This window comes from Dromaius novaehollandiae, chromosome 3, assembly GCF_036370855.1.
Source record: "Dromaius novaehollandiae isolate bDroNov1 chromosome 3, bDroNov1.hap1, whole genome shotgun sequence".
NCBI classification, from domain to species: domain Eukaryota; kingdom Metazoa; phylum Chordata; class Aves; order Casuariiformes; family Dromaiidae; genus Dromaius; species Dromaius novaehollandiae.
The window spans coordinates 49,530,134-49,552,685 of record NC_088100.1 but is presented as its reverse complement, the minus strand read 5'-3'; the positions used below and the strand labels follow the sequence as shown (position 1 = coordinate 49,552,685).

The following is a 22,552-nucleotide window of genomic DNA, read 5'->3' as shown; positions in this document are numbered from 1 at the left end:
TTAAAAAATAAGTTACCAGATTAGAAGACTACATGGTATTTGCTCCCATAAGAGAGGTAGCCTTAGATGCAAAACTTCAAGAACATTATACAGTCAACATATATTTTGCTAGACACCTAGACAGAGTCACGGCAAATGGCCACTTCCATGTGCAGTAAGGGCAGAGGGCAGCCCTTTGGGAACATGACTGGACAGCCTTTAGTATATGCTGTCAAAGCAGATTTTTGTTCAGTGCACTACAAGATCTGGACTTTGAAAGTCTGGGGGTGAATCAACTTCTGTGACTCGGAAGGGAGAGGATATATTTGGGTTGTTTGTCCAGAACTTCATCAGATAATGCTCAGATTATAAACCAGTAACTGTTTAGATTTTGAATAATCTGTTTAGATTTAAACAGGCACAGGGAACTCATTCTGTTGATTTTTTTTACTTTCCTCTTTCCACTCCAAGCTACCTGCTGTGACACAACAGATGATGCAGCTATATAATTATACAACTTATTATTAGATCATATAGGCAGAAGAGACATTACTAGCATTCTTTGTTCATGCTGTAATCCACTTACTGAGGTTCATCATTGTCAGCTCTCTGGAAGAGGGGTAGTGGAGCCTCTCTGCAAAGTCCCGACAATACCACACAAGCAGCTCCTGGTTGGCAGGGATGGGCTTGATGGTGTAGAAGTAGATGTTCATTCCATTCTGACAAGCGGCCAAGTTCTGCTCCTGGACACAGTAGCCCGGGTTTACATAACGCATCCAGTTGCTCTTGTCCTCGTTAAATCCATCAATGAAGTGGTGAAGCTCACCATTTGAATAGATCTGGGATAGAGAGGAAGTACATATGAATACATACATACATACATATATATATATATATATATATATAAATGTGCATAATACACAACATGTGCTCATAGAGTCCAGAGTGGCGATGATGAGCTTTAAAAAAAAAAAGAAAGAAAAAGTATTAAGTATTACTGAAATCAGAATTCAAGGTGGTTCCCTCTTTCCAACTATGATTTTCTCTTCGTTAAGAAAAGAAATGCTTATTCGAAGGTAAGCACGCAGTTACCTCTTCCATTTCTGCTTAGCCTGAGTGGCTCTGCTAGTATGTACAACTGAGACACAAACAAAACCTGAAATGAAGAGTCCTCTCCCTGCATAAACAGTCTACCTTAGAGTCCTTTTCCAGGTGCTATGATCAACAAGTGGGTGATGCTAATGACCGCAGGTCTGAGTGCATGCTTGCATTAATGCTTTGAGTCACCTGTGTATAAGACTGAGTGGCTGTGCTACGTCAGTCTTTCTCGCCTTTTTCTATGGCCTCTGTACTTGCAGTTTCCTACCACCCCCGCCCAAAGGTTTAAACTATGCAAACATCCTCCACCCCCCCCCCCCCCCCCCCCGAGAGTCCTGAAGGAGCACTTGCTCATAGTTGGACTGTCGCCCTTCCGTAGAAAGGCTGGGTGAGGCGGAGAGGAACTTCACTTGCCATAACTCAGCAACGACCTGGAGAAGGGCCAGTTGATGAGAAGTCACTTTTCCTATCAAGGGACACGCTCTGGCTCGTCCACGGAAGGGGAAGAAGAGGCAAATTCAAAAAGGGCTCAGCAACTTGTGGGAGAGAGGAGCCCAAATGGCTGACAGAAGCTACTGTTGCTTAAAGTGGTAAGAATAAGAGAAGTAATAAACAAATAAATAAGATCTAACAAATTCAGCAAAGACATTCATTAGAGATGCATCCACGCTTAGCGAAACGGGGCGTTTCAGTTTCACGCGACAAATGACCAAGCACAAGGCAGACCTTAAAGCGGGAGCAATCTGCACGGGCGGTGAATCTCTTTGAGCAGGAAACGCCTCTCTGCAGTGCAGACACCGCTTATCTCAAGGAGCAAAGCACTCCGCACAGACCGTCCCTGCCTTCACGCTCGCACCACTTTCTTTTTCATTCGAGCAGCGACTGCGAGAGCCAGCCAGGCCCGCTCTTTTCAGGGGATAAGAGGAGAGCGCGGCGGGCAGAAGGGGAGGCCGGCTGGCCCTTTAACACGGGCAGTAAACACCAGAATCACTTTCTTTAAGAGTAACTTCCTGTAAACTGAGAAGGGGGAAATACATGTGGCCTCATCAAAGAGGCCTGTGAGAGATTTTGCGGTGTGTTTGTTATGAGAAAATGGAACGGAGCCGGGTGAATTCTGCTATCAAAAGGAGGCTTTTTTTCATGTTTCTTTGTTTACTCGGCAGCGCAAACTTCCAGGAACGCGGGGCTCCAGCGCCGTGGCACCCGGCGGAAGCTGCTTTCTAAAGCTGCCCTCGACGGCTTCCAGGCACCCGGCCGGAGACCGTGCCATTTACTGTACTTCTCTTTTCAGAAAAAGGAAAACGCATTGCGGCTCTGAGGTCACACACACACACACACACGCCTCCGCGGGGCTTCGTCCTGCCATCTCACTAGGTTTCCACGCCTGATCGAGAAGATTAAAACAAACGTGCTGAGTCATGGCGCCCTTACGAGAAGTGACGCAGCCGCCGCCGGCCCAGGCGCGCGCAGGACGCGTCCCCCCCGCATGCAGAGCCGGGGCCTGCCGGCCTCTGGTAACATGTGGGAAGCTCTCTCCCACCGTTTCCGTCGCACACACCTGCCTGCTCGGGACCCTCCGGGAGGGACTTGTTTTCGTCGCAGCAGTGCGTCTTGAACGAATCAAAGGATTAGAGCAGCGGATTTAATGATGCTTAGATGACTCCTGTAATATTATTTCTGAGGACCTCTCTGTGTTAAGGCTTAAAATCGCATCATGAAAATGATGTCATCTCTCTCGCTGCAATGTATGAAAAAAGTCCCGCAAGATGGTTAACAGCCCTCCTTCCTAACATCTGCTCAATTATTAACAACTGGTAGGGTTGGCCAGGGCAGCCATCGCCTCCTCTGCCGGACACAAGCTCCTGAAAACTTCAGAAAAAAAGAAAAAAATCTTAGCCTTACCAATGTGAATACAGCTGCACGCTTTGTGGAAGTGTCCACGCAAATAACTGCCTGTGCAATGCTGTATAACACCGCAGGAAGACAGCCCGAGAAACCCCAAATGACCCAACTAAGGGGGAAGAAAGGGGTGTGGGGTGGCAGGGTCCTGCCCCGGGTTTCACCTGTGGATGAGGCTGGGATTTTGCTAAGGCAGGCGCCCGGGCGCAGGAGCTTGGACATGCTCCCAAATCCACTGATTTAAACCCAGCCTAACTGACTAGACGGCAGCAAAACAAATCCATGGAAGGAGAGGAGACTGAAGGAATATTCTTTAACAGTTCATAGTGGGTCTATAAAGGAAACTGAGCGTTAATTGATAAACTGGAAACATATTCCTCGGCACAGAGTTCCCAAGCCAAAACAAATTGGCTGATGCTCCCTTCCAACCTGTGGTACAGAATACAAATTAAGCATCACCTCTAACACCTCCACTTGCCATTAATGGATTTTCTCTACACCAAGATCCATAGGCTGCTATTTTAATATTTTCTGAAGTGGTCTAGAAAAGCCTATGAATTGAAAGATATATATTGAAGATCACCACCACTGTATTATAGCAGTTCTATTCAAAATCGGGGGGGGGGGGGATCACAAAATTTATCACAATTTCAGAATAAAAAAACTACGTAGTACTTTCCATAGCTTCTTCACAGTTGGAAAAATCAAGGGTACGTGACATCTGCATAAACAAGAAGGACTTCTTGCTGTGAAGAAATGCAAAATAACCTGCCCCTACAGCAAGCGGCAGGTCTGTTTCTTTATAAGATCGAGCACTGATATGTCCCAGAAGACAGAGCCAAGAAGAGCTGTGCATCTCCCCTGCTCTCTCCACCCACACTGTCCCGATATCCAAGAGAGCCAGACTTTTACTCAGCCCTGTTCACCGCGTTTCCTCTCTTTATATATGGCAGAGAAAAGAAGTTGCCCCCTGCATTCACACAAGTCTGAAGCAGGAAGTGACCCAGCTTTTCAGCTGTACTCATTTAGTGATCTGCTTACTGCAACAACATGGTGCTGTTTTTTCCTGCTTACCCGCCAAAAGTATTTTCTGTTCGCATTCTTGGGAACCGTATCGCTGGTATAGATCTCTCCTACCAGGGGTCCAAAGCGTGTTCCTTTTGGGATATACTCTTTGCTTATCACTCCAGTGACCTACAAGAAGAACAGCACAGGATCAGTCTCCATCTCCAGAAGAAATTGAAAATTCCTCCTTCTTCTCCCCATCCTCAGATCTTACAAGGTAAAACACCCAGTGCAAGAGATTTTTAGTGACAGGTCAGCAAAACAGAAATAACTTAACAACCATGTTTGATATGATATGACCAGCTCTGCTAGATCCTAACATCTTACTGAGACATATGGAGGCCAGTGATGAATACTGACTGAAAAATGTGTTTTGTGGAAACATATATTTACAAGGAGAAACAGTAAGTGAAGTGTACAGAGTCTGTCAAACACTTTCATAAGTTATTTCCCCTATCAAAGACAAACCCCAGAAGTCCAGTCCCACAAAACAAAAATACTCAGTAACAATTGATCACTTCACTGCTAGAGAGCTGACTTTTCTATTAAGCTGGGAACTGGAAAGCATACTCCTCCTCTAGACCAAAATGACCCCCCCTTTTTCTCACTCGGTACCCTTCCCAATACCTAAACGGAGAACAAAAAGATAAAAATCCCTTACAATTCTCTCACCAGCATACAGTAACAAACAGAACAGAACATGAAATGGCTTTGGGACACATACTCACAGATCACCCTCTTTTATAAAAAAGAGGCAGCAGTTCCGGTAACATGTGTCAAGTGGGTTTGGTCAAAAAGGCGTAAGGGTTTTGATAAAAATGCTCCACCATGCTAGGTCTAAGAAATGTAGTCTAGTTGTTCAGCTTCCTTCTTGACAGTAATTATACCAAAAAAAGTCACTGACCACAAATCAGGAAGCAATTCATCATTATTCAGAAGAACGTGCCTTGGAGTAACCCTTTGCAAAACACTGCTGAGTTACTGGTTTTGTCTCTCTCTCTTCCTCACCAATCTTCTTAATTTTAACATGTCCAAAAACAGCAATTTGGCAACCAAAAACCAAGAATTTGTAAGATTGATCTTGCTGCTCAAATGGAGGAGAAAAAGGAGGGTAAAAAGCCCATTAATGTGGTGGTCTAACCAAACTTTCACAGCAAAATGTATTAATCATATGCCTTTCATGCACCTTGCTACTTAATAATTGTCTTCTCAGAATTTCGGAAAAAGACAGCAACAGCAGAACTTGTTAGCAAACACTGAGAATAGGGATTACTGCTAACACTGAGAATAGGGATTACTGCTGTCTGTACTCCACAATGAATCACCATTCTTACCAAAGCAGATGGAACTGTGTAACAGTAAAAACCCCGGACTGTACACAGCACTTGATAAATTTGTTAAGCCTTGTGATTTTCTCACACTACATTTTCTTCTGTCATTTCACCTTGGATGTGAGAAAGGGAGAGACAGAGACATAGAAATATCTGTTTGTGTATTGAGCAAGTGAGAATTAGTGAGGTTCTACTGTCTGCTACTGATGCATAAATACTCCAAAAGCCATTTGAGCTCTTGATTAAAAATGCCAGTAAACGACTAATGCCTAGCACAGTTTTACATTAAACCTCAAAATAAGAGGGACCAATAACAGTCATAGAATCAAGGAGATAAGACTGCTGAGTATAGGTGGTAGCTGTTTGCACTCGTCTGTGTTTTAATGTGTGTTTCAGAACACTACAAAAAAAAAAAATTAAACATCAACAGGAGAGGTAGTTAAATGCTCCATTGATCTGTGCATCTGGACTGAAGAGAGAGAAAAGGGACTTCCAGAAATTTTCCTACACCTACCACAAGCTGAAACAAGCTCGGTGCCTCAGTTTTATTTTTGTCTTGCTTGTACATTTCTCATAGAGAGCTGAAAAAGGCAGATGTTCTTCTCATCTTCCCCATATATCTTCATTTACATCCATCTGCCCTCTCAAGAAAAGTTCACAACCAAGCTATAGGACACCCTAGCAGTTTTACTGCAAGGTAGCTCAAGTTCTTTCACAGTTTTAAAATATCTTGGTCTTAATTAAAACAACTTTAATGAAATTCTGAGAATCTCTAGAAATCACTCCTTGGACTAGTCAACTTGAAACATTCACTGTACTGGCTTCTCTGACATAGCAGATACTTTTCAATATTTACCTTATATAGCATTTGCTTCTTCCCCAACATGCGGAATATGAGCATAATTTGTCATCATGTAACTCTCAGAAGGTATTTGGGCAGAACGCACTCCGGACACTTGTGTGTCAATGTTAAAGGTTTGCTAAACGAGACTAAAATTGTTCAGCCATTTTTCAGCCGAGGGTGGCTTCCTGGGCAGAGGTCCGTCGCCTCTGCTGCGCCCCCAGACTCTCCCCCGGGGCAGTTGAGGAGCGGGAGAGGCAGAGGAAGGTGCTGGCCACACAAAGCCACCGCCGGTCTGCGGAGGACCTGGTGCTGCGGTCCAGGGGGCCTCCTGCCACGCCGGGGCTTGGTGGCAGTGCTTAATAGGAGGCAACACAGGACAACGTCGCGTGGGACTGCACGCAGAGCAACGAAGAAACTCCACACCCAGAGCGGAGGGGGAAGCGGGCTGCAGAAGAGCCGGCACGGAGAGGCATTTCAGACTTGTGTCCACCAGGTGTCCTTCGGCACATGTCTGCCTCTCTGCGATGAGACCATCTGAGGCTGTCTCAGCACAGGGACGCGCGGAGGAGCATCAGCGCAGCCCTGCGCTCTCTCCCCTCCGCCAAACTCCTGCCACACCGTATGCAGGTGCTGCGAGCATACCAGGCTGAACTACGAAGGCAGAAAACTGCATGCTACTTTCACAGGATCCTCCCTACTGACCTTTTTTCCCCCTCTCTCTTCAAGCTACAACCATCTAAAACCTTTTAGCATTGCTGCCAGCAGCCTGCTAACATATTTTTCCTTCTGGTAAAACAACATTTCTCCCACTGAAGTCATGTCTAATGTTATCTTGAAACTCCAGACTGGAGATCCCTTCTCTGAGCTGCGCGCAAGCAGCGCCCCTGTTGTGCTGAGATGCGCTAAACCACTTTCACCGTGGCCGGAGCGGGACAGGATAGAGGGAGGGCATTTGGGCTAGCAACCAGGTGCTGGTGTTTAGAAGGAAGACAGCCACGTCCGCGCTGGCAGCCATCTGGAGACCCTCCGCGGCCGTGCCCAGCCCCATCGGCAAGGAGAGCCCCGCGGTCTCCTCCGGGCAGGGCGCAAGAGGGCTTGGAGCCCTGGCGGGACCCGCAGGGCGGTGGGAAGTCGGGCGAAGGCGGGGAGCACCTAGCCCAGGAAGAAGGCACCGCTGGAACTGACCAGGGTCCTAATGGCGCGCGGGGCTGGCGCCCGCCCGCCTCCTGCAAAGCCGGCAGCCACCAGCTCCAACCTTTCAACACTTTCATGCTTCAGCTCCCCTCACAGAAGCCCGGCCAGGGAATGCTTTATGGGCCGCGCTGACCTCCCGGCCCTTTTGGCGGATCTGTCTTCGTCAGCGGGGCCGGGTCACGGAGCACATCCTGACAAGCCGTGGCTCCCAGACAAAAACCAGTATGGCTTAGGTTCTCATTTTGATATTAGAAAGCACTTTAAAATGCATCTTTGTTTAGGGTGAGGGCACTGGAAGGAAACAACAAGCCCTATCAATTCTGAAAGAAGAACGTATTTTGCAGGAGGACCAATAAACTGCTTTAAAAACAAACAAACAAAACCCTTACTGGCTTCAGTGCTCTATAAAACAACAGCATTTTCCAAACAAAATCAGGGCAGGCCATCATGTATTCTGGAATAACACTAATTTTTTTAACTACTGGATCTGTAGTTATATAAGCCCACATAAAATTGACCCTTTCATTCAGCTAGCAGTTTTCTAGAAAGAATGCCACGAGGAAAAATGTTTTCAGATTGTTTCCTCTGTGATCGCATATAAAAGAAATAAACAAAATACAAGATAGCAAGCATATAATACAGTATATTTTACAACAGTTCAAAATCACTGCTTCAGAATTCAATGTCAGTCTCTAAAGAATGGCCTTGTCAGAAAAATGCAACAAGTAATGGGTTTGCTGAGCTATGTTTCTCTCTATGAAAATCAAAGGCCAGGATGGGGTACCAGTAATATTCAAGACCACAGAGCAACTGGCATTTTGTATCAGGAGGGGCTGTTAGGCGTTTAAGGACTGAAACCAAAGGGAAAAATTACTGGAAAAAAAAAGTCTTTAAATAGCTGCGTGAAAAGGTTGTTCGCAAGCAGTCTTGTAGAGTGTGATTTTGTCACTGTGTTTCATCATTTCTGTTAATTGTTAGAATTGGAGCAAAGGGTAAATAACTCGCACACAAAAATAAATAAATGACTTCATGTAAATCTAACAGCCTAAAATGTTACGAGCAATAGTAATTCATTTTTTAAAATGTTGACACACACTGGGAACTCATAACGAAAAATGCGTCCTTTAGAAAAATCCCCGATCAAGATCCAAGAATAAACAAAAGTATGATGTGTCACAGAATCTCTTGCAAATTCAACAAACCTTTAAAGAGGAGCTACTGCCCTCGCAAAGCACGCAAAGAACAGAAACACAAGAAACATCCCCCCCCCAAGCAGCGCTGATTGTACGTCCTCCCTCCCAAGCAGGCACACGGTAGTTTTCCTGCTCCAAATGGAGATATAATACTAGTCATGACAGCATTAGTATTTTATGATCTAATCATGACAGTATTAGCATTTCACAAGCAATGTATTATATGTTTTTGTCAATAAATTGACTCAGCATTTAAAACTCTTGACCAGATGACGCCACAGCTCTCCCCAAAGTTAATAATGCAGACAGCTCACATCTGAAATCCACTGGCATACACGCACGCAGGCACCCCCCCCAAAGTCTTTCTTCATCCTTTTGCAAGCAGAAAAGAAAAAAGTGCTATCGAATTGTCAGAACTCCCACGGTTTTATGTCAGGTCACAACCAGAATCAGGCTCCCTTTCCCTTCTGTCCCCTCCCTCTCCGACCCCGCAAATACTTATGTGCATAAGCAGTGGACACAGTTCTGACACTGCTGAGCAAAATCAAACTTGTAAATCAGACAGAAAAACGCAGTGTTTCAAGTCAGAAGTTGCCAGAAAGCAAGCGCGTTATGCCATTCGTAACTGTTTTAGCCTGCAGACAAGTAACGAGCGAGTGACCTACCTATAAATTTACAGTATTGTGGCTTTCACAGAAAGGAAAAAAAATTCAGACTGGCTCCTTCGTTCAGAGCTGTGTTAGAAATAGAGTCAGGATTCAGAAGTTCCTATTGCTCCTTACAGTAGGTGCTCTTTAGTGTAAATAAAAGAGAAGGGGGAACTTTGGAGAACAAAAGGAGGATGTTCTATAGTCAGACTCCCGCTAGCAGGGATCTGTATTGGTCATATTTTACAAGAAAGAACTAAGAACCTTTCAACAACTTTTCTCTTCCTCCCCCCCCCCCCCCCCCCCCCGATAGGGATCACAACCCTGATTCACTGAGCTGAGCTACAGCATAAGAAAAGTACGCGTTGGTGTTTCCAAACATACCACTGGGAATTTTAAAAGCTTCTCGGACTTCTCCTGTTGCAGGAGCAGAACTGCACCAAGGCAGCAGAGCAAGGAATTTGAGCAGCCAATGGGTTACGAGCCGGCTGCCTGAGATCCCAGCGAGCTGTCTCACTGCAAACCCATCGGTCAGCGAGGGGATCGATCTGTAGCACACGACGGAACTGCAGCTCAATCTCCCCCCAAAGTAAGACTTATCTAACAACGCGATAATGCAGAACAAAGTTTCGCCTTTGTCTCTTAAGCGTGTTCTCTCTGCCAAGTTCTATGGGGCAGGGCAGGGCAGGAGGGAGAAGAGGAGTGATTTATACAGGAATTCAGCTTTAGCCTTTTACCAAACCTACCAGGTACTCTAACAGGCGCTGCCAAGCTAAATTCCCTGGCACCAACACCCTCCAGCCGGGGGTCTCGCGCTATTTCTGTATGCAGGATCAAACAAGTACCTCCTTTGGAAGGAAATATTTGATAGACATGGATGAGCGTACCTCTTCTTTTCAGCTCTGTGGTCAGTGTGTTTAGCCAAAGTAGAAGCACAGGTAATAGCTGCTATACCGCAAGTCTCAGCACAAGGAGAAATGAAGGGTTGTCCCCTGGGTTATTACCCTGCCGAACATCACACCTAGCTATAATAGCTACTCTATATGAAGGAGTAAACACAACAAAATTGCTCATCCGGGCTCATTTCTTTCCAGCCCTTCTGAAACAACAACAAAGAATGTCCCCACTCCAGGGACAAGGATAGGACAGACTCGCAGGTCTAGCTACCACTGAAGATACCGTCCCAGGTAAACAAAAGTTAATTTAAGCTACAGCCATCCTTCTCTGAAGCTCACTACGGTTTTGCCATCACTTCCTTAATTGATATGCTGGAGTTTTTAAGAATTTAGGAAGCTGGGAACAAGGCAAGCTTGTGAAAAGAATAAAGCAATTTCATAACCAAGGGGAAAACAAAAAGAAATAATTAAACACGTTTCCAGGAATTTGTTTTTTTCCTCTACTTTTTTTTTAAAGCTATTTATTGGACAACCAAGGCACTTTAATCTCTGAGCCAGAGGCAATGAATGGTCCTGGCAAACAGCAGTCTAGAAATTGGCACAGAGAACTACTCCACAGTTTAAATATGCTTATTCAGATGCTGTTCTAATTGTGTGAAAATTTAACCGTTTGCGAATTGGTACAGAAGCAGTTTCAGGGAGAGGCTGGCTAAAATTTCCAGTGAAAACATTACAGGATAGATGACCAGTCCATGGTCTCTTAAAAGAGTTATTAGGGCCCTATCCTGAAAGCTGGCAGCATTTGGCGGTGGTGGCGGTGGCCATGTGTGTTAAGAAGGGACGCCAGGGTGAGCACACACTTCCCAAAGCGCTGTGATTTGGCTTGTCTGACTCCAACCTTCCCCAGAGCATTGCCGCTTACCTCTTTGCAGTTAGATGCGTATTTGAAAGTCAAGTTCCTTGGCAAGGAAGCCTCTGCCTGAGTTAGGGTGCCTCCGTCGGCGCTGGGATCCCACAGGTGATCGTTTACAATGTAGGTGCATTTCTCTTCAAAATCAGCTTCCGTCCACAGGGTCATGTCAGCATCCTCCATGTCCATTTTCATTGTCCACTCTCTCCCTTTCACCAGATCCTTGAGCCTCACGTCCGAGCTACACTGTGTAGCAGCCTGGAAAATAAGAAAACAGCCTTTAATCCTCATTGTCCTTCAGTGTTGTGGTTTCCGTTGAGACAGCGTGACTAATACAGTAGTCTGTGACACTTTAAAAGCGTATGCAGGATAGCTGGTACAGTTGAGTAATAGCCAAAAAGCAGTGTAAACTAAGCTGCTCTGACTGAAGCAGTGCCTTAAAATGCCAGCCTTGGTAATAACAAGGAGGAATAAAAACAAAGAGGGGAAAAATCCCTAGGCTGACAACTGCATTACCTTTTTCAGCCCCTTCCCTTAAAGCCTCAGAGAAAGAAACCATACTCCATGCTGAAGAAAATGCGGGGTCATGGCCGCGGGACCACTTAGTTGCCTGTGGAAAAGCTGCCTCAGAAAAGTGTCACAAACAAGGAGAGGAAGAGGAAAGGAGCTGCTGTCTGCGCCTGAATGAAGCTAAAAATGGAAAGCGCATGTTGGAAGAGCGGAACCCAGCCTTGCCTTTTCCAAATGGGGAAGCCTGAACTTTCCCACCAGCTTTCAACACACAAACAACTTTCAAAACAACCTGCCCCCCCCCCCCCCCCGACGTCCCCTTATCCTTTGGCATGGACGGCTGAGAAGGTCTGCATCCTGCCAGCATCACTGCAACAACAGCCCTTCACAAAGCGCTGGGACATGTTCCCGCGGACCGAAAAGAAAAGGAGTGGGGGGGGGGGGGGGGGAGGAGGAAAAAAAGTTCTTCTATCCCTTTTGATTTTGATGGTACCTCCGAGAATTACTCCCTCAAAGCACTAAGTAAGATCCTCATAGGACAACTCCATCAAGTCCTTCGCTACCTATTCCTATTCAGGACACTGTTATCAAACGAATTACCAAACAGGTATCAGAATGGGGGCTTTCCAGAAGGTAAATAAAAGTCCAAAATCCGTGCCTGTATCCGTAGTTGTGAACTGCGTTCGAGTCTGGCAGAAAACCCCTGCATTTCTCCTTCTGGAATACGCAGCCACTAAGAAATTCACAGCCCCCCTCCTCGAAAATCAAACATTCAAGATTAGGGGGTGACGAGCCCAATCTCTGGGGAAAGGGGCTAAGCACTTACTCCCGGTAACTCCCAGTTTCAATGCGGCGCCCCGTGACCTCGCCGGCCGCCCTCCTCGGCGCAGCGGAGGCACGTTAAGACGCCAGGCGACGCGCCGCAGCCCCTAGAAGATCTGCGAGAACAAAGTTTACGCCGAGGCCACGGCGCGGAGGTTTCTGATGGGTTTTCGCAGCGCCGCCTCCCTCCAGGGCGGCAGGGCCCCCGTCCCCGCGCCGCGATCTGATTTAAATCAAAGTGATCGGCGAGGTATTTACCGGCTTTGAACACTAAGAAAGGGGGAGAGCGGACTAATAGCGAAACCCCGGGGAACTGCCGGTGGCGCTAAGAAGTGAAAGGGTTAATCCTCGTGAGCGCCGCGCTTCCGAAGCGGCGGAGGCTGCAAGAAACTTCTGCTCCGTCCGTCCGTCCGTCCGTCCGTCCGTCCTCGGGGCACGCCGAGGGCAACGGGGGAAGCGAGGCGCGCCGTCGCTTACCCGGGCAGAGTCCGCCAGCGTTGCCAAGCAGGAGCCCACGGGCTGCGGCCGACCTCGCTCATATCTACGGAGTGAACATTGCTTCTTCCTTCCAGCGGCGGGGCCCGAGCCGGACTGACTCACACCTCGCGCGCTCCCCGCTCCTCCTCTCCGCCGCCAGACAGGTGCCGCCGCGCTGCTTTTGCCTCTCAGAAACACTGGAGGGCTGAGTGTTACTGCAATACTTTCAGTCCGCGTTAACTAACCAGCCGGTTCCTCTCCCCTCCCTGCTTCAGATTTCCCATTAGCCACTCATCTGATTCACGCACGGCCGCGGCTGCCGGGCGCGGGAGGTGGGGCTATACCTGCAGCCCCGGCACCGCGCCGCTGCAGCGCCCGGCCGGCCGGGGCCCGTTTGGGGGTTTCCCTCCGTCCCCCCCACCTTGACCAAAATTTCTCGGCCGGGGATCGGCTCCTCCGTCAACAGGGATAGTCGCGGTCCCGCCGAGCCTGGCTGGGTTTCACGCAAGAAACACCTATGCGCTTAAGCAGATCACGTGCTCTTCTTGCCTTTTTTTTTTTTTTTTTAAAACTAGAAATCTACTTTTCACGCTGTTTTCAACTCCAAAGGCCAACACCTACATGATTTTATTCTCCCTCAATTTAAATACACATAACACTGTAATAATAACAATTAAAATGACCTCCCGATTACAGAATATTGATTAAAATATATATATTTAAAGTTCCACTCCCAAATCTCAATTCTCTCTTGCTTTATCTGATACAGCTCATGAGTTTCAGGATTCTGATTTTGGCTGCAAGGACTATTCCTTTCCAGAGTCTCTTCTTAATCAATGTTTGTTAAAGGAATTAGGAAAAACATCTCACTCAGTTTCTCTAAATAAAAACTTCTCCCGCTCCCTAAATAATAACAGGGACGCTTACAAGAGAAATGCAAGGCAGGCAATATTTTAAAACTTGACACCTCTTTTGCAGTGCAGTAAAAAACAAAACAAAACAAAACCTGCAGTAATCTTGTACAGGGCAATATGTAAGTGATCAGCTGGGAGTGTGCGGGTAATGGGAGGAGGGTTGGTATAGTAATTAGTGGACCCTGAACCCAATTTTTCCCTCCAATCCAAGTCAGCGTGTTGGCTGAAGGAAGGACATCCTGTGATGATGGCATACAACGTCCTGTTTGTTTATTATTAAGAGCATTCCTGCTTCTCATTACAAAACAACCAGATGCCTTACTTCCTTCAGTGGTCCTGTCTCCTCAGTGAGGAATCCTCCAGCTCAGAGAAACAATGATGCACAATTCCATTTATAGCCATCCATAGCCTATTGCAAACCCTAGCCAGTTGGTTCACCCAAAGGCGAGTCTCCTACTTTTCCTTCTCCTCTCACGTCTGCAAGCATAGTTTTCATTTCTTTCCCAGCACTTTACGTTGCAGCTAGTTTCACATTCTCTTTTTTAAACAAACACATGCTTATATTTTGGGGTAATCTGGATCTTACAGATTTCTTTACGGGAAGAAGAAGGAATGAAAAAAAAAAGCAGGTTTTACAAAATTGGATGCCTGCCTGTCTCTCTGTCTGGTGGCTGTATACACCTCCCTTTTGCTTAACCTGCTCCTCCTCCCTCTGATAAAGAAACCGATGAGGAGGATTACCGGCCGTTTTAGGTCTGCAGTGCTGAGAATAGTATATCTGTGTAAAGACCTTCCGCAGGCTCTAATGCCAACGGGCTCACGGCAGCAGACATAAGTAGGGCAACTGCTGCAAGTGAGTGTCCCGGCTTAACTTCCACCACCGCGTGATCCCACAAGCGAGGTGGCCAGGGCACCGGGCTGCAGGAGAGGAATGTAATTGGATATACATGGTAAAACCGAGGCACGTCCAAAAGGAGGTCTAGCAAGGCTCTGAAGTAGGAAGAACCATTCATTAAAGGAGAGAAATCCGGCCTACTTGATTGGGTTAATTAACTGATGCTGAGTCACACCACATAGAACAGAAAAACAATGTAGTCATACTGAAGGTGATTATTTTACCAAAAAATAGTCTCACTTTGAGAGGCAGCTGTTTCAGAGCTTTTCACTTCCCTGTTAGCTTGCAAAAAAAAAGAAAAGAAAAAAAAAAGACACACACACACACACACACACACACACACAAAAGTTGATGCGTTTCCTTCAGGGGCTGATCTTAACACGAAGGAAAACAGGAGAAAAGTAAATCTGCCTTTCAAGGAACTGAGCATGCAGTTTAGCTAGAGGAGAAGAGGAGGCAGAGATTAGAGCGGATCAGGTCCAGCGAAACGTTTGTCGGGATGACAGAGGAGGCCAATATTCCAGGTCAGTACAGATCTCTCTGCAGAGCTAGGTGAGGCGAATGCGGCCCGTGAGGCATACAAACCTCACTAACTCTGCAGCACACGCTGAGGCTATCCTGAAATTAGCCCCGAGTGTCTCAGCGAAGCTGAGCAAAGCCTAAGTGCACAACTACAGCAGCGTAGGAGATGGGATTTCACCGGCACGCGGGTCTAACGTAATGCTGTCTGATCTGGAACAAAACTAAGTTTATTAAGAAGGTAGAGACAGAAATAAATTGTTAAGAATCTCTAATAAAGTAAGAATCATAAAGGAAGCTCTGCCATTAGAGAAATATAAAGACTGACCTTCTGACCTTCCTCCTTAATAGAGAAACATTAAAAGACGCCCTATTCAGTTAGCAGCTCTCTGCTCTTTTATAGACCGCTTTCATACCAGTAGCTGCTATTGTCTGGAATGTACGATCTCAAAATGTTGTTCATTTCAAAAAGAACATTTTTAGTCATATTTTCATTTTTTCCTTCTCACTCATAGAAAACCTCAATTACCTTATTAATCAGCATTTCTCAGGCAGCTCTTCCCTGCAGCCGCTTTCAGCCTGGTAACAAATCATGAATGGCCCTAACAGCTCTGATCTCAGAAATCCCCATCCATTTCCTTTGATGCTATCACTGCTTCAGCTCAACAACAAGCCAATGCGACTGAGCTTCAGCTGCTGCTGCTGCTGTTTTCCCGGTGCCTGGGAGAGCTGTAATCGTAAGCGGAAGGAGGAGGGAAGGGAGCTGGCTCTAATAGATGAAACTTCTTTAGAAAGTTGGAGGGGAGATAAAATGCACACAAGAGATTAAAGCACAGTCTCATTTTCACATCCTCCCCTTCCCTTTACCCAAACAAGGTCAGTGGCAGACTGACCACATCAAGAGTGACTACCAGACCCACCCCCATTTCCCACTTCCTGCATGTAGGCATCCTTGTGCTGGTAAACATTTGGGGACCAGTTGTGGTCATTACTTCGAGAAGGTACATGATGTAGTTGCATGACCACACAGCTTTTAAAAGCCAACTTAGAAACAAAACTCAAAGAAGAACTTCTTTCAAGTTCTTCTGAGATGCACTCGTGTTCATTTTCAAAAATGTGGCCACTGAAAGGCTCAAGGGAAAAAGAGAGGTCCAGCATATGACAGTGACTTTGCAACAGTAAAAGTTACAGCCTTCTTCTCACATACTGTCCTGACCTTTGCAAAACACAGCCTTCAGATATGATCTCAGATGCTTTGTATGCCCTAGACTACTTCAGTATGATATTGCCTATAAGGAGAGAAATTAAAATTACACTTGAATCTACATGAAGGTTTTCTGCAAGGACATTTGGAATGATGTATGTTGTAGCCAGCAGGTTTTTGAATTAATACATGCAGCTTTCAGGGACTGCCTTTAATTACAGAGCACCCTGGTCATTGCCTTGCAGCACTTCCAAATGCCTTTACATTTGTCTCTGCTGTGCAATACCAGGAGTAGATCTATTGGTTGCACTCTCAGCTACTGCCTAGTGTAAGTCTGAATGTCTCTTTTGATTTCAATGTTCCTCTAAGAGGTATTTCCCTTAAAAAGAGGGGAAAAAATCGTCGAACTAAAATATCCTATTCCCTTCTATTTCCTACTAGGCCTTATTAAAATACTGTTCAGATGACTTATGAATAAGCCAAAACAACCCTCCTGCAATGGAAAAAACGTTCTTGCAGCACACAGAAGCCAGAACTGAGCTTCAGCCATTTCCTCTTGTTGAGGCTCGAGTTTGAGGAAAAGAGCTGAGGCTGTCTGAGCCCGCTATCAGACACCTCCTACTTAGTGGAGGGCAAGAGTACACTGTGAGAAGTTTGGCTTCTCTTTGGTGTGAATGCAGCTGAGAAGAAGTCGTCTAAAGCCACTTGCTCTCATTTTCCAGGAAGCAAGCTGGGGTGAAGGTATTGAGAAAGAAGCAGTAGGAGAGCCGTTGTCATTGCATTTCTTTGATTTCAGAGCAGGAGAGGGCAACAGACAATAGGGTATGGAAGAGGAAAATGACTAAATGTAAGAAGCCATCTCCCTCTCCTTTATGAGAGGCAAAATGCCTCACGCTGAAGACTGCAGATGTTCCCCTCTTGGTTACCAGCAGCCCTCCTATCGCAATCCTGAGTGATGGTGGTCTTGCAAAGGCAGGGAAGACAGCCAGTAGCCAATACAACACAGCTTGTATTGCCTTTGCATGCTTCTACCAACCCAAATTCAGCCTGGGCAGCAGAATCTGAGCACAAAAATCTGGTGTTACATCCCAGACATGAAATTTTGAATATTCTGTCCATAGTGACTGAGCTGGGGAAAAAAGAATTAAAATAGGCCAACCAGTTCCAACCATTTTCTGACCCTACTGGTGACAGAGCAGAAGCCTGGAAAAAAAAAATTGGGGAAACTTTCCTTTAAAATGGGCTGATTTCCAAATTATTGTGGGGGAGGGTTGGGAAGGAATATGTATATTGGAGGAATCATTTCTATGAATATTTCAAATATGTCAACCCTGGAACCACCTCACAACAATCTCAAATAACAAAGCCACTCATATTTAGTTGCATGATTCAGCTTTCATATCTCTTCCCAGCTTGACAATCATGACCCTTTTGGGGGCATTCTTTCCTCAACTTTCCCTGGTTAATAATAGTGATTTGAACCACAGGGGAATTTTAGACCTTGATCCTACACAATTCTGTTCTCATTTCACATACTTTCCAGGCTGCCCAATTTTGTGGAGCTGAACACATTAGAAAGAGGGCGACATCCACTTTTAAGCCAGTGGAACCATGCCATTTTTCTCAGACAAAGACCTGGCCATGGAGCACATTTCAAAGCAGATTGACAAAAAAACCTCCAGCTATGTACCATGGTAAAATGTATGCATGGTGGAAATGAATATATTTAGTCTCAGATTATCTCAGATCCAGCATTGTTACCACCATGCATCTAGGACCAAAGGATTTGAAACAGTGAATACATGTTTAGAGCCCATTAGGGAACTCCAGCTAGGGTGGGTTGGACAAGCCCTTGTCAAGCTTCTAAGAGTACAGTTGTCATTTCTCCACCCTTCCTACCCCAGGGTGGTGAAATAACAGTCTTTTCATACCTCTGTGTTGGATGGGGGAGGGAGGAAGAATTCCTCTGCTATTAAACACAACTTCTCATTAAATGGTTGACACCTTATCCTTCTTTAAATGTTGTAATGTTTACTTTGCAAAACCCAGGAAAGCTTTTAGAATAAAGATAGCAGAGAGATTCTTAAGCCCTGTGTCCTTGCTTATCTGCTCTTTATCAACCAGCTATTGTTTCTCGAGGAGCTCGTTGGGGAAGGTGGAGCAAAGAGGGTTAATGTTCAATAGGTATCTATCAGTTCCCCTGAAGGAATACTACTGCTGACAGAAGAGCAACACTGGGCTCTCAGCTACTTCCTGCAGAATGTGACAAATCAAAGAGAAAAACCTAGGGCTGGAGCTAGTTCTTCTTTTTTTCCCCTCCTGGTCTCCCCAAACAACTAGTTTTAAAGAAAGACATTGTCCTTAGGAGAGATAATCCCACAATAGAGAGTCCATTAGAGGTATTAAAGCATTGGCAGCGCCTGATCTACAAGAAGGGCTCTGTCCTGACAATAGACAATTAAAGCTGATAAATCTGCACTACTTGTTGCCGTTCTAATTCCTCGTAATTGTATGCTACTTGTCCCTGCCTCCTGCGTCCAGGGATGAAGCATGCTTCTTTAATCTCCACAGTACCTGACCTAGTTCCTATCTGGTCTTTTCAGGACCTGTTTTCTTCCCATCTGGACTTCTTTCCTCCTACTCCCCTTTCCTGCTTCCCTCCCCTAGGCATTAAGAAGAGGTTACAGTAGAGGGCACAGAAAACATCAGAGCGCAGCACCCGGATCAATAATTCGGGAGCCCCAGACAATGCACTAATCTGCAATAACAGCTAATCATGCTCAATTTGGCACACCAGTGATTAAACTGTACTTTTCATTAGGCTCAACAAGTAAAGCAGACGCGCACTGGCAATTCGAATTGCCCTATCAGTAAGAGCTGCCAAACTCGTGGGCACTCCTGTAGTTTATCTGCTGCCTCCCCAGTTTTGCTCTCAGTGCCAGACTAAACGTTTTGTGTGGATTTATATCATTCTTTTGACATTTTATGGGCTGCAACTCTTAGCTATGTTTGCTACAAAAAACAATCTCCCCCCCATCTCACTTTATGCCAAAAACTTCTGCTAGTTAAAGGACTCACTGGGTGGAATCGTGATATGCTATGCAGGACACTGAGAAAAAATCATTGCAATTACACGTTCACTCCCAGTGTTAACAACACTCAAGGTTTTATTTGGTGTCTTGAAGAAATCTGGTGATTTTTTCAAATTTCCAGCCTTTTTTTTTTCTTAAGAAAGCTTAGGATCCTACTGGTGACCGAGCAGAAGCCTGAAAATGCGCCTCATGGGACTTAGAAGATAGAAAACAAGTATAAATTACCTTGGATCTAATTATTTTTCAAAATGAATTTTTCAGCCAATCTCATGAGCTTTTGAGAGACTGAAGAATGGTTTGGATTTCTTTTCTTTACCCTTGAATATATGAACGTGGCACCCTTGTGTCCCTCTAAAATCAATGAAGTTATAAACCTTTACATGCCATTTGGACAGTGACCTCCTAGTCACCCTCACAGAACTGGATTCTCACAACAATTTCTTCTGGTTACAACCGTATGCAGCAGACCCTCTTTGCCAGCTGCCCTGAAAGCCTCACCCAAGAGTTTACCACAAGCTTTCTGTAAAGCACAGCACCAAATTCCAGGACTCCTAGAGACCGACCTCACACACTCAGGGGTCTCCTTCTGTTTAACTTTAGCTTATCGTCCTTGTATTAACTTGAATAAGTGTTAAAACTGCACTCCAGGTTGCTCTTAAAAAAAAAGAAAAAGCAGGGCATACAGCAAATGAATGAAGGAAATGTCTGTTCTTCTATTAATACTAATGAATCCCTGATGCATTTGAAACCCACTTGAGTTAAGTCAGTTGAGTCCTTCTCCTGACGGCTATTCCTCATCAAACTACCAGTGTTAAAGATGCTGATGCTTTCCCTTTTGCTTGTAATCTTTAAACGAAGTTTAAATCACACCAGAGGCTACCATAAAAAAACGTATTTTATCCTAAGTGAAGGCAAAGCCCTGGAGACAGAGGTTTAAAACACTGCACATGTCTGCTCAATTTATCATTTTAAGATAGGAAGCTGCTGCAACAAACAAAACACCTCCTTGAAAGTGGGACAGCAGCAGATTGCGGTGCAGAAAGCTCAGGGATCTTTTGTTTTCCTGGAGAGCAACAACAGGGCTTTGCAAAGAAAGACAACAGCCTCCCCTTGCTGAAATCTAAATCAGCTCCTATATGAAAGCCTGCCAACTGCTAGCTGGATGGTAACAAAATATTGCAGATAATTCACTTTTCATGATAAAGCAAAAACAAGCAAGCATGCAGCACCCAGCAGGGGCTCAACTGATAAAATGGTGTCAAACTCAAACCATTTGTCAATTGGGAGGGAAGGCAGCAAGCTGAAAGATGGACTCAGGAAGTAGATTTATCTAGTGCGACACATTAACTAGTATAAATACTAAGGAAAAAGTAAACACATTTACCCAGCAGTATCTCCAGCCAGCAAAGAAAAGGCTTCTGAGTCCCAGACCCACACTAGCCATCTAACCATTCAGCTGTCAGCTGCAACAGCAGTAGCATTTTTCTTCCTGTGCAGTATTGCAATGCCATTTCATTCACGGCTCTAAAAGGTTTTATTAAAAGCATACATTATAATTAAAGAAAACTAAAGCGTGACTCCTCTGCTGTTCTAGTCTCCTCCCTCCACCCAGTAGCCAAAACAATAAAACCACCCTGGCAGCAAACCAGTCAGGTAGCATACCCCAGAGAAGAGCACAGATTTGTTACATAATTGTTCGCTTCGCATTTTGCTCGCTCCGAATTGCCCCATCAGAAACCGCGGTCCAGGGGGCTCCCAAGGAAGCGGGGCGGCTGCTCAACGCAGGGCGGGCACGGCCCCCAGCAAGTCGCCAGCAGTGCCATGTGGGCACACAAACAAACTGGAACAACACAGGGCAGAAGGGCTCCTTGGATGCACGCTTGCCATTGCAAAGCCTAAAGAAGAAACACGATCTTGGGGTAGCACCTCCCTGCTGCAGTAAGTGAAGGAAGAAGAAATTTAGGATACAAACCCATAGCTATGTGTGTACAGATCTTGTGCCAGCAGCATCATAATATCAAAGGCTAGCACGTCTCATCCACAAACCAACTCGAAACCCAACTGACCAGGAAACTAAAAAATTAAGAGTAATCATGCAAAAAAAAAAAAAAAAAAAAAGAGTCAATTCATAAAGGAAAAAGCAGCACGTTTCTCTTTTTAACTGTACCTTCATGTGTCCACACCGAACGGGCTCCCCACCTCCGGCTCATGCATCTCAGGCTTTAGTCCATGGGAGAGCGTGCCCTCCGCTTTCACGCCCTGACACCCGCACGCACTGCCGGCCACTAGGCCGGGGATTTTAGGATTTCCTCTCGCCAGCAGAGTCCTGCCTCCCCTTCGCATGCACTCCACCCCATTCTGTAATTAGGCTTAACAAGAGCAATTAACAGAACAAACTCCTCTCCGCCTGGTGGCCTGATAATTCTGATTGTCATAATGTATTAAGATGTGTAAACCAGTTTAAAATAAAGGTAAATTACAACGTTGCACAAGACCCATTTTGTACCTATTTTACCGCTTTTATCATACAGATAAAGAAGGCTCAACAACGCCTTTAATTTAAAAACTAAGACCCACCTCTGAACAGAACACAAAAATGTCGCTTTTGGACCAACAAGGCTAGTTTGGTTTTCACTAATTTATCAGCGTGCAGTTCCTTCCTCCTATGTGCACAGCAGTATCCATACTCTTTATAAACACATTTTTCTTTTCTGAATTATCTAGTGACCCTAAACATTTAAGATGTAAAATGTAGCTTAAATGCATCTTCTGGCTTTTTATGTGTCCATGAATCCATGGTTGTAACTGTTCCTTTCCCTACCTGTTGCCTAACGACATGATATGGGAGGTCAAAGTCTCAAAAAATATTCTGATGTTTTTTTCCATCCACTTGCAGAAGTTCGCTTTCATTCAGTAATCAAATCAAAGAAATTTACTGTCATAATCATCAAAAAAAACCCAGCAATTAAGGACTGGCTGAAAATGCAGCCAGGGAAAAACCCTCGTTTGGTTTCAGTGAGCTATACAGGTCCAACCCATATAGAAACTTTACACACAGCCTGT

General features: G+C 45.3%; 1 protein-coding gene across 10 annotated transcripts in view; it reads right to left on the bottom strand.

Annotated features, from left to right (window-relative positions):
* Window positions 1-22,552, bottom strand: part of PRDM1 (PR/SET domain 1) — a 113,233-nt gene that overhangs the window by 12,352 nt on the left and 78,329 nt on the right. For 4 of the 10 annotated variants that reach the window (XM_026119989.2, XM_026119985.2, XM_026119986.2 and 1 more), the window contains exons 4-6: window positions 11,069-11,314; window positions 4,051-4,170; window positions 566-818 (exon numbers count right to left, since the gene is read on the bottom strand). In XM_026119989.2, coding sequence (XP_025975774.1) covers window positions 566-818; window positions 4,051-4,170; window positions 11,069-11,251 — 556 coding nt within the window. In that variant the 5' untranslated portion in view covers window positions 11,252-11,314. Of the gene's footprint in view, window positions 1-565; window positions 819-4,050; window positions 4,171-4,765; window positions 6,522-11,068; window positions 11,547-11,572; window positions 11,776-12,392; window positions 12,547-12,646; window positions 12,837-12,865; window positions 13,239-22,552 lie in introns of those variants that run through there. The other 6 variants (XM_026119988.2, XM_026119982.2, XM_026119984.2 and 3 more) reach the window with 6 other exon arrangements.